Source organism: Anopheles gambiae, chromosome X (genome assembly GCF_943734735.2).
Source record: "Anopheles gambiae chromosome X, idAnoGambNW_F1_1, whole genome shotgun sequence".
Taxonomy (NCBI): Eukaryota; Metazoa; Arthropoda; class Insecta; order Diptera; family Culicidae; genus Anopheles; species Anopheles gambiae.
This window is the reverse complement of record NC_064600.1, coordinates 25,455,706-25,467,069: the sequence shown is the minus strand read 5'-3', so window position 1 is coordinate 25,467,069 and position 11,364 is coordinate 25,455,706. Positions and strand designations below refer to the sequence as shown.

At 41.3% G+C, this 11,364-nt stretch overlaps 1 protein-coding gene, 2 long non-coding RNA genes and 1 pseudogene across 4 annotated transcripts in view; 1 reads left to right on the top strand and 3 right to left on the bottom strand.

Moving 5' to 3' along the window:
- The first annotated feature begins 2,071 nt into the window (after positions 1 to 2,071).
- On the top strand, positions 2,072 to 5,498 carry LOC133391734 (uncharacterized). The gene is made up of 4 exons (XR_009765187.1): positions 2,072 to 2,788; positions 2,865 to 3,058; positions 3,150 to 4,263; positions 4,351 to 5,498. It is a non-coding gene; the product is annotated as an uncharacterized LOC133391734 (long non-coding RNA).
- Positions 4,180 to 11,364, bottom strand: part of LOC5666824 (segmentation protein Runt) — a 57,448-nt gene continuing 50,263 nt past the window's right edge. Inside the window, exon 4 of one of the 2 annotated variants that reach the window (XM_061647637.1) lies at positions 4,180 to 4,261. In XM_061647637.1, the coding sequence (XP_061503621.1) occupies positions 4,188 to 4,261 (74 nt within the window). In that variant the 3' untranslated portion in view covers positions 4,180 to 4,187. Of the gene's footprint in view, positions 4,262 to 7,952; positions 7,991 to 11,364 lie in introns of those variants that run through there. The other variant, XM_061647668.1, reaches the window with a different exon arrangement.
- On the bottom strand, positions 8,167 to 8,637 carry LOC133391745 (uncharacterized). The gene is made up of 2 exons (XR_009765197.1): positions 8,554 to 8,637; positions 8,167 to 8,359 (listed from the first exon to the last, which is right to left on the bottom strand). It is a non-coding gene; the product is annotated as an uncharacterized LOC133391745 (long non-coding RNA).
- LOC4397843 (6-phosphogluconate dehydrogenase, decarboxylating) lies at positions 8,778 to 10,165 on the bottom strand (annotated as a pseudogene).

Below are 11,364 nucleotides of genomic sequence, written 5' to 3'. Positions count from 1 at the left end.
ATCAAACATCACGTCTAAAGCCTTATGCATCCTGTTGTTGGCATCCTTGCTGCTGATATCTGCATCTATTATTTAAGTATAACTGCAAAATGCAAAATAATCTCCAGCTATTTTTGCTAAAAATGTATCAAACTGTTGTTCATTTCCGATTTTTTAAATTGCTAAACTCTCTGCATTTCTCCTTATACCCTTCATAGGATTCAGTATTGTGGGCTGCTCATTTAAAATCACCATTATCTGTGCGCTGCGTGCATCTATTTTCATTAACAGCATCCGACAACGAAGGCAGCAGCTTCCAGAATACTCTGTAGAAGTAATTGAAAGGACTGCTTGATTTGCTCCTGCTGCAGCCTGGTGTTCATCGTCGGTGATCATCATTATTATATTATATTTTCAGGCAAATTTATTACAACAGGACCATTTGCTCGTCCAGTCGTTATGTACGATGTACCGGCGCTTGTCGATGGCACTTGGTTACCACCGTCAACTATCTTGCCTGGCGGACGGATGTGGCTACCCAAGTGACATTTGCTCGAAATTGTTTTCCCATATCTGCTCGATTAGTACTCGATACGCTTGAAATTGTGGATTTGTGTGTCATCAAGTGTGTTGAAAGCGCCAAAATTTTGTGTGTTCGTAAATTAGACGTTCCTCTATCGATGGACCATGCCGTCGAGCTCATTTTTCATTCATAGGTATGGTTTTTTGATGAAAAACAAAAGCTAATTTTGTGTGACGTTATTTTACAAAAAATGGATATTATTTATGTATAAAATGGGAACATGGCCAACTATGACGATAGGAAACATCATTTCCGAGGGAATCTAGAAGAAAGTAACGTAAAAGCCGCTTCACAGTTAATTTTAAAGGACTTTTTCTAAATTCCCTTAAACTGGTGCAGTTTAAGGGAAGTTTAAGGCTCCAGTTTAAGGGAATTTGCTCGAATTCCCTATTATTCGTGCTCGAAAATGTCAATTGGGTAGGAACACAGGTAAAAGATTGCTCAGACATAGCAGTACTCGTTGATGGTTTTTGAACATTAACGCTGATCATTTTGGCTGGTGTACGACTCACAATACAAACAGATCCTCCAGCAGCCGCTATCACCGATGCAGAAGCACTGGTGGGTAAATGTTGTCTTACAACAGCGGTCATCATACCACGCTGATTCTTCGGAGCATGAACTTCGGCAAGCGATGCAATCGATAGTACTACAGATCCCGTCAATGCCTGTTGACTACCGATCTTCATGCCTGATTCCTGCGGTAGAGCATCAGCAACCAGTACCACTGATGGCGCAGCAGTACTAGTTGACGGTTGCTGTCCATGTTGCTGGCCTAACGGATGGAATGGTGCAGGAACACCAGGTAATGTTGACCGATGATGATTATTATCACCGGCATTCGAGACCAGCGCTGACACTGCATCCGTTACCTTGAGCTGTTTAACAACACGGACTGGCATTATTTGTTGACTCGCGCTGACCGGCCATTGAATCCACCGATGGCACTGCACTTGTCGTCGGAAGTTGTCCAACAACACGGACTGGTACATCTGACTGACGAAACGATTACACATCCGCAATGGCCGAAGGCATCACTTGTAAAGGAAGTGGCACTTGAGACTTTTCCGCAACTTCCTTTTATACTGCATTTCGAGTTGCCGGTGCGCAGACTTATGAATGAGTGGGAGAAGTATAAGGACTTGTGAAGAAGGAATAAGATATGGTGTGATGTCGAATATTGTGCCTGGTGCTTGTACTACTGAATGTCGCCAAGCTACTCATCACATACCCGTGTTTTATGTACCCATTCTTGGTGTTTCCGGGTTACTCGCCATCGCGCTGTAGTCGGATCATACTGCATTAATGCGATTAATGCCACCGCAAAGAAAAAATTAGAGCAAGCGTTCCTCCGGCACCGTCTGGAGAATGTAGGAGTCACTGCTCTATAAAAACTACCGGACTACCACAAACTGGAAACAACGGAAAACCCCGTGGGTCACCGGCCACCAACATGCATATCGGCTGAAACTTGGATCCATGCTAAATTGAAGCAAAGTTGAAGTAAGTCTGACAGTATCTAAAGTAATATAAAGACAGTTTGATAAACTGGTTAACAATGTTTATTTTTTCATTTCAGCTAATATGCCGTGCGAAAAAGCAAAATAAATATTTCATTTTAATGTTTATTAAGCTGAACCGACATTATATTTTTCATCTAAAACGTTTTTGATGTGTTTTTTTCTCATCGCGTTTAGGCGTCGTGTATCAGATTGCAACTGCTAATAATTTCGTCGTCTGAGGCGGACTGTTATGGAGGTACCAAATCTTCAGTGATGATGAATGCGTTCACGCTTCTACGAGCCGGTAATTGGCGGTATCCAGATTATCGTCGTACTTATCGATTATCGTTAGCTTACCTAAGCTACCGAAATTAGCGACAGTGTAAAATGCAAGAGAAAGACAAATTGACGATTAAAGTAATATAATTAAAATTAATGGTTTACATGGATTGCGCTCCACTAACAATATCTTTCTCTTATAGTTTTATTTAAGCTGTGCTGTGAGAATTTCAGCTGGCTCTCACAACCGTCCGGAAGTCGCAGTAATTTGGTAACATCAAGATCATCACCACCGTACGAAGCGCAGCATATTGGAGCAAGCCCAAGCGGACAGCAACCATCTGCAGCAAACGTACGCCGAACGAATGGACGTGGTAGACGCGTTATGATTGCGAGGCGATACTTGCGCTCTGAAATTGCTAGCACAGATGTTTGGGCCACAGAGGTACGTTCCGAGAGTGCAAAAACATGCCGAGCCCACAGGCCCATGCACTTGACTTATATTATTCTTCTTTCTTTAGTTTCAGATAGACCGTTCTCATCAATGCCACACCATGTACGGTCGGTTAGTTACGCTTCATCACGAAGGACAATCATATCTGGGTAACGGAATGCTGCCAAAACGATGAAGCTGGCTTAGACCTCGATGACGACAACAAATTGTTTGAACATGTTCAACAAACAAACATGTTGTTTTGGCTTCTCATAATTAATGGTAATGTATAGCATTCTCAGTGCCTAATTTATGTGAAACGCAAATAGCTTTCTTTACTTATTTTATGTTTTATGTTTTAATTTAATTACAGGTGAATGCTGCAAATCTCCGTGATAAACGTTTTCGTGCGCTGAATAAGGTTTGTATGAAAAATAGTGTATTTTTAGAATATTTTATTTTTCAATAAAGTAACGGTAAATTTGAAATACACTGTGTTGATAAACAACCCGAATGAAAGAAATACACGGATAAACTAATGTAAACAATACACGAAAGAACGGGAGGTCCGTTTCATCCGTACCCCCCCACGCCCAATCATGTCTTCCGTTGGGCGCCTGAGCCATGCACGGTTGGGCGCCCGTTTCTCCTCCTCCGGCGCCGTCAGTTTAGCTGTTAATTGCCTGCCGGGTATTCTTTAAAAATATATTTTGGACTTTGCGACTTCTTATTAAACATTAGAACATGGATTAAAGTGTGTTATTTTGTGTTATTCCATGAATTTATTCCATAATTCATTGTGTTTTCGACATTTTTGAATATAAAAACTAAGAAATCTTTTTGTTTTCAATTTTTACATTAATTCCTCATTATCTACAAGCCGCATCGAAAATTTACGTATTTAATCGATAAAATCAATAGACACACAAAAATGCACATAATAACAAAGAAATCTGTTCTATTTGCTAAGCTTTGTGTGCGGAAACCAATGGTTAACGGTTCAAAAATGACGTAAAGTCCCTCAACTATGGCGACCCCCCAAAGGCCCTAATCCACCACCTGATATTGTTAATCCACCTTGAAGCAGAACTCAGAGAAGAAGCTTTAAATGAACTGGCGCTCAGTGACGTCACGGATCGCACTGAATCCCATCTAAAGAATTTTATGTTCAAACCTGCTCGAGTCAACACCACACCCGCTGTCAAAATTAAATTAAAACGAAACTCTTTTGTTTACTTTTTATTCAAAGATAACCGCGTCGCTTTTCGTGCGCTTATAAAACTCAGTTTTATTGTAGATTTCTGTGTACCAACTTGATTTCCTTGCTACCTATCTGTGTTACCTGTAAGTATGGAGATAAATATTAAAAATAAGACATTTTAAAGACATGCAAAACTCATATACTTAACTTTTACAGCTGTGATTGTGGGTGGTTGTTGTGTGCATTTCGATCGGGAGTTGCTAATTGTTGTTCACCTGTAAAACCTGTAAGTTGGATGAAATCAAATTATATGTTTTTCAACTATTACTTTACATTGAAACTAAACGAAAAACTAAAAATAACATAATTGCAGGTTACCATGAGCGGTTCGAATGTGGGAGCTACTAGCTGTGGATGCGGGCAAGAATGCAATTGCACAAGCATTGCTAACGAAAATGCCAAACAATTACATACTTTAAAAAATTTGATACTAGATGCAAATATGAAATTAGACGAGCTTATGGAAATACAACTAAATCAACAAATCCAGCCTCAGGCAATTAATGAAAATGTGGTGCTGGAAGAAGTAATTGAAGAAGCTTTCGCGGTAATTTCATCCAAAGTAGATTTGGACAAACTCGAGCAGGATTTGGTGGTGACGGAGCATTACCGATCGATTAAATCAGGTCTCATGAAAAGGATCAAGTCGGTTGGGATTAAAGCAAGGCTGCATGACGCTCTGTATCTAGTTTTTAATAGAATTTTTCTATCTGAGTGCTCTTGGAGCGGAATCGGTCGCAGCGGACCTAAAATTGAATTTAGGAAATATGTACACATTCTACAACTATTTAAGGAAATTTCAGGCAGCAGAGATTATTCGGAAGTAGAGAAATTTTTCAGTACAAAGTTACGAAATGCAGGAACAGCAGCAAAAAGGACCGGAGTGGTCAAAAGCGTTAGTCGAGGACAATACTCGAAAAAAAAGACATGTAATATAAAGAATTAATACTGTAAATAGTACTTAACGTAGATATAGGTAAGAAAGTATGTTGAACTTAATTTTAATGGTGTAGATAAAGAATTTGTGAAATATTAACCATTTTAAGTAATACTTATAAGTTGTGCACTGGCTGTGCATTCTTTAATTCACAGTTGCAAGCAGTTAAGTTTGTTGTTTTAAGTGAATAGCGAAGATTTATATGAATGTGAAGACAAGTAGAAGAATAAATTGATTATGAAACGTTCGATGGTTATGTTCTTATTTTTTCTTAATAATATTTAGTTATTTCAAATTTTGTGATATTTGTGGGGCTTGGCTAAAACGATGTTGTACTTATTTAAAACAATACAATAATATAATTTATTAATCCTAAGCCCTTTTTGTGTGTGACCGTCCGCTCGGCTGCCTTATTCCAAGAGAGCACGATCGTCCTTTCGATCGTGCTGAGTGGCCTCTCGGCTCGCTGAGTGACCAGCCAGTCGGAGCCGAACTGTTTGCGCAGGTTGGCTTATCGCATTCGCCCTAAAACGCCTCCATAGCATCTCCCTCTCTTAAAATGTACGGTACACCTCGAACCGACTGGGCAATCTTCTATTGCGAGAAGAGCGTCGTGGTTCCTGTACCCGATTTTCAGCTTTCTAGGACGTGCGGTTGCCGTTCTTCTAAATATTTGCGTTGACGATGCGCTGAAGCAACCACTGATGCCATTTTGTTGTTGCTGCAAGACCAATTGTTTACACAACTTGTTTTTTTTCAAACAGCCTTCTTTTAAAATGTTTTCTGTGTTAGAGTGCTCTTTTACTTTTGCCAATACCTTTTCCTTTTTGGCTGTAATCTGTTTGCGCTTTGTAAATGCTCGAGATGCGTGCTGTATGGTTATTATTTAATTGATTATGACTTGGTATTCTTGCTTGATTGTGTTGCTCATGTACTACATTCCTTTTCTTTTAGTTGAGGATTCTGACCATAACTGTCGCTATTATTTTGTTTTCCTTTTGAATTCTTGAATGATAATTTTTCGTTTAGGCACTTCTTTTGCACATGGGGATTGCTACCCACTCTCTCTTTAAACAAAATAGATCGCCTTTTTTCATTAAATGTGCAAGCTGTGGTCTATACGACACTATTGTTGATCAACTTTCCTTTAAGCATGCGTTACTTTCTATTATATTGGTTTCGTTTCTTTTTTTATCATATTCCTTTTTATGCATCTCATTTTATATATTCCATTTTCTCTTTTTTTTTGTTATGTAGCAGTCGTTATTCCGTTTGTAAAATAATAATCGTTGCCTGATCCTTTAAAAACGCTGGGATATTCTAAACTTTTAGCAATTGGTGTCGTTGTTGAAACTGATTCACAGTATGCATTCATTGGTAACGATCCCAGGTTAAAAGACTCTATTACGTCTGCACCCAATAATAAAAGATTTACGCGAGCTACCCGTATTGTGGCTGTTTTCGTAATTCCTTCAACCGTAATAATTCCTTCGAATTCCCCGTCTATGTGAAGGTTAGCTCCTGACACTGTCTTTGTTCTTATCTCACATGCATTTAATAAAGGTTCTCCTAAGCTTTTTCACATGGGTCGATTTATGATCGTGATATCGGACCCCGTATCGAGTTGCAACCTGGCATTCTTCCCATTTATTTGCACGTTTACGTACTTACGGTTTACTGCGACTGCACAAGCATTCACCGTGACGATTTTAGCCTCCGCTGATGGGCTGTGCCGAAACTTTCCGAATCGACTTGCGGTATTGCAGTGTCCTTCTCGGTGCCCTTCTATTCCGCAATCTTGGCATGTGTGTGATTTGTATTCGCAGTCTTGCACCCAATGTCTATCGCCACAAAGCCAGCATGGTTGGCTGGGCTGGGTGTTCCGTGCGGGAGGATGCTGCTTACTATATCTCTGGAAATTATTTCTTCTGGGGAATTGCCGGTGCTGAAAACTCGAATTGTTAGCTTTAGTATGGTTATTAAATATTTTTGTATAATTGTTGTTATGCAATGCGAGTACTTGCCGCTCATTTTCCTGTATCATTGCGCTGTCTCTTTTTAGTGCGGCAATGCGACTACAATCCTCTGACAGTTGCTGCAACGTAATCTGCTCTCGATCCTCGATTTTCGCCAACAATCTGGTTCGCACTTCGACGTCTCGTTCTTCCCTTAATCCACAAACGAATAAGAGGCACTTTAGCTGCTCCTCGTCGAGCTTGCTGAGCTCGAACTCTACGCATGATTTATTCACATGGCATGCGTAGGTAAGCAGATCCTCTTCAGGTTTCCTTGTAAGCTGCAAACACCTGTACCTTTTGCTTATCAAGGATTCCTGTACGTCGAACAGCACAGTGAGCTTTGCGATCGTCTCCTTGAATGAAAATTCATTTGAACGCCGGGGCAGGATAAACGACAAAAACCGATCATGCTCGGCTGCACCTATCTTTCTTAAAAGAAGTCGCACTTTTGCTGCATCACTCAGCCGACAAGCATCCTCGTTGAACAGCTCCTCGTACCGGGAAAACCATGTTCTGAAGGTGATGCCAGCTTCAGGATCGAACCGAAATTCCATAATCGAATTGGCTAATGCTTCCGTTGCTTGCTCTGGATTAAAATTTGGCGTAACTACGGGCTGGCTTGTTTGCTGGGCCATTATTTAACTAATAAGCTGCTGTTGCTGGGTCATTTGTTGCTGCATCATTTTCAGCGTTTGCAGGAGTACGGCGTTATCCACTACAGCTGAGCCCGTTTGCGATGGCGGTTGCACAAATTGCGATGGCGCTGATACCGGCTGCGCTGATGCGGGTCCCAATTGCGATGGCGGATAGAGGTGTCCGTTTGGGAACACCTGATGATGGGACGCTACTTCGTGCACGGAGGGAACGTGCGGCTGCGATGCTCCGGGTTGCTGCATCACCGCCGGGTTGAAAAATCCAGGTCGGCCTAAGGATGCACGTCGCTGCTCCTCCTCCGTCGGTAAATCCATCGTTGCATCAGCGGGGTTCATCTTGCGCTTCTTGGGACGTGGTGGCGCAATTGTGTGGGTGTATGTGTGTGAGCGGGACACGGAAGAAAACGAACAAAAAACGAATTAAAATTTGGTCAGCACTTTACAACACGAAACGATCACATTAACTTTTCTCGTCGCCACTTTTGTGATATTTGTGGGGCTTGGCTAAAACGATGTTGTACTTATTTAAAACAATACAATAATATAATTTATTAATCCTAAGCCCTTTTTGTGTGTGACCGTCCGCTCGGCTGCCTTATTCCAAGAGAGCACGATCGTCCTTTCGATCGTGCTGAGTGGCCTCTCGGCTCGCTGAGTGACCAGCCAGTCGGAGCCGAACTGTTTGCGCAGGTTGGCTCACTTATCACATTCGCCCTAAAACGCCTCCATAACATGAAATATTTTAAACATACTTTGAGTTGATTATAGCGATTAATAAGTGTAATAAACGATTTTATGTGGACATGTTAGTTAAGTGACATTTTACAAACATTTTTAATGAAATTGCTAGTTATGCGACAAAAGCAACTGGCCAATTTAGATTATCATGATTTGTGAAAAGATATTACCAAACAGATGATTACTGCTTCGAGGTTTTGCCTTCTGTAAGAGAGTCCTTTAAAGCATATCCAGCTTCATAGTTTTAATTGATTAATGTCATCTACTCGGCTAGTCTGGCCACAGATTGCTAGACCTCTTACTTCTACAGGAATCCAACCATACGTGACTTATACTACATCCTAAAAATACATAAAACATATTTGCATTAGAGTGTGTTTCGAATTTAGGTCCTCAAGGTGTACTTGCCTGACGAAGTTAATGTTTATGTCCGAGCACATCATGAAATACAAAGCACTAGCAAGAAATCCTTTCATTGTGTTGCACAAGCCGATTATGTTCTTTAGGCCCAATATTTCGGTTATTTTAGTGTTTGTTTTCGTGGCAGTAGCGTGATGTCGCTTTTTTATATTTGGATGAACTAGCATGTTTTAAGCAAAATACTTGTGTTCCATGAACCTCGATCCATTTTCGTTTTGCTGGCCTAACGAGCTTAGCAAGTCAATGACAGTCATTAAACAGCTGCAGAGGAATAGAATGGAATACACGTGGTAAGATGTGGATTGCGCATAAACGCGTTCCGAAAGTTGCTGATGGACATGATTCAACCGCCGCGCCACACCAGTACAATACCATCGTAGTTTAAAATCCACTTGAACCCCCGCTTCGCGCTGCAACATGAAGCCCTGCGCACACGATACCTTTCGTGCTGGGCCCGGCCGGTTGATTGCTGCCCTGAGCATGCTCATCCTTCAGAGCAGATAAGCAGCGTGAAAAGACCGCTCCATCAATTCGCATCACCGGAACGGCATGGCGCAGGGCGGCAACCGCCGACAATTTGCCCGTATCCTTGTGGCCAAGTCACGAATAAGCTCAAGCATCTATCCCTCAACGTCGCGGTTCAGAAAATCGTGCGGGATCTCGATCAGGAACGAATCCAATACGCCTTTGTTCGAAACGTCGAACTCCTGTGCCATTTCCTTCCGTGCCATGCCCAGCGCCAGCATCAGGTGACACGCTGCGCAGATCAGTTGAATATCACCGTACTCGATGCCGTTGTGTAACATTTTCATCAAGTCCCCGGCACCGCCTATGCCAATTCCTTCACAATACGGATCACCGTTAGATTTGGCGCATATAGCCTACTGGGAGGAAGGTCACATACATTACAAACCATTCAATTAAAACACAGGAACAAATCTTACATCCGCGGAAAATGCGTCCGAGTGTGGGAAGGGTGGTAGCGAGCCCCTTCTTCTGCACCCCTTCACAGCTGCAGAGGGTATCGACTATTGACTATCCCCGCCAGGAACAGTTATATACCAAAAATCACGCCTATGCCAATTCCTTCACAATACGGATCACCGTTAGATTTGGCGCATGTAGCCTACTGGGAGGAAGGTCACATACATTACAAACCATTCAATTAAAACACAGGAACAAATCTTACATCCGCGGAAAATGCGTCCGAGTGTGGGAAGGGTGGTAGCGAGCCCCTTCTTCTGCACCCCTTCACAGCTGCAGAGGGTATCGACTATTGACTATCCCCGCCAGGAACAGTTATATACCAAAAATCACACCCTAAAATGAAACAATCATCGAAATTAAACACAAGCACACCTTACCCCAAGCGCCACAGATTAAGCTTAAACGACTGGAAAATTAAATATCCATAGAAAAAAAATGAAAGCTCCACAGCTTCATTGGTTTGATCAATAGATGGCGTATTACAACTCATCATTATATTGCTATCCTTTTCTTGCAATGTGTTTCGACAAGTTTCATCTTATCATGACCTATATAGCCTTCTAACTTTCTGAGCAAAAATCTATATGAATGGTCGTGTGGTCAGATATGTGGGTATCAACACCAACGACCATTACTCAAATCTCACTTGTTTCAGTGCTGGTGGTTTCCTTTGGAGTTTAGTATTTAAACAATCGTATCGCCGTTCTAGTTCTAGCGATGCATAACTTCAATGCGAAACCATACAACAGTACAGCGGAAATGAGAAAGCTCTCCTCCAAGCGATGAAGCTCAACTGGTTGGGGTATCCCACCAACAGATAGCGCCACCAGCTTTTTTGCTATTTTTAGAATGAATGAGTCGTTTGCCGTCTGCTAAACGAAGTCTTTCTATATTCCGTTTAGGTAGAGAACTTGAGTCGTTTAGAAGCCGTTTAGTGGTCGTTTAGTGGATTTGTGGCACTTGGGATATTGATTTATCAATTTGAGAATTAAATTATTTATTTCATATTGTTTAAGTAAAATAAAATACAAAACTCGTTTCTCTACTCGGTTTTCAAACAAATTCACCAGCAAAAGTAAAAACAATCGGTTCGCGTTACCGCGAAAATCTCAGCAATACCGAAGTTGGGTATCTCTGCGAAACAGCAGGCGCGATCGGAGGCGCAGAAGATTTGACAGCCCAACTGTTTTACAACTGTTATAAACAAGGCGCGAATTTCGCGATACTGCGACGATCTCGGTTCGTCTATTTCCAGCCTACCAGTTTTCGGCAGGCTAGTGCAGCAGTTTCACAAAAACTGCTCACACCCCAAGTAGCCTTAAGAAACTTTATTTGATTATTAACAGTATTTTAAAGCCTTTAAAAATCAAATAGAGTTTCTTAAGAGAATGTGACATTTGTCAGCGTTACAGCATAACGACGCATTCCGTTACCCTGTTTTTTATTTTCATTCGGGCCAATATAACACACAATGTTTTTCAAATTTTATCTACACCAGTTTCATTGTTTCAATATTTGGATTTTTTTTCATTCTTATTTATGTAATAATGTGCATTTACTATCACAACAAAATA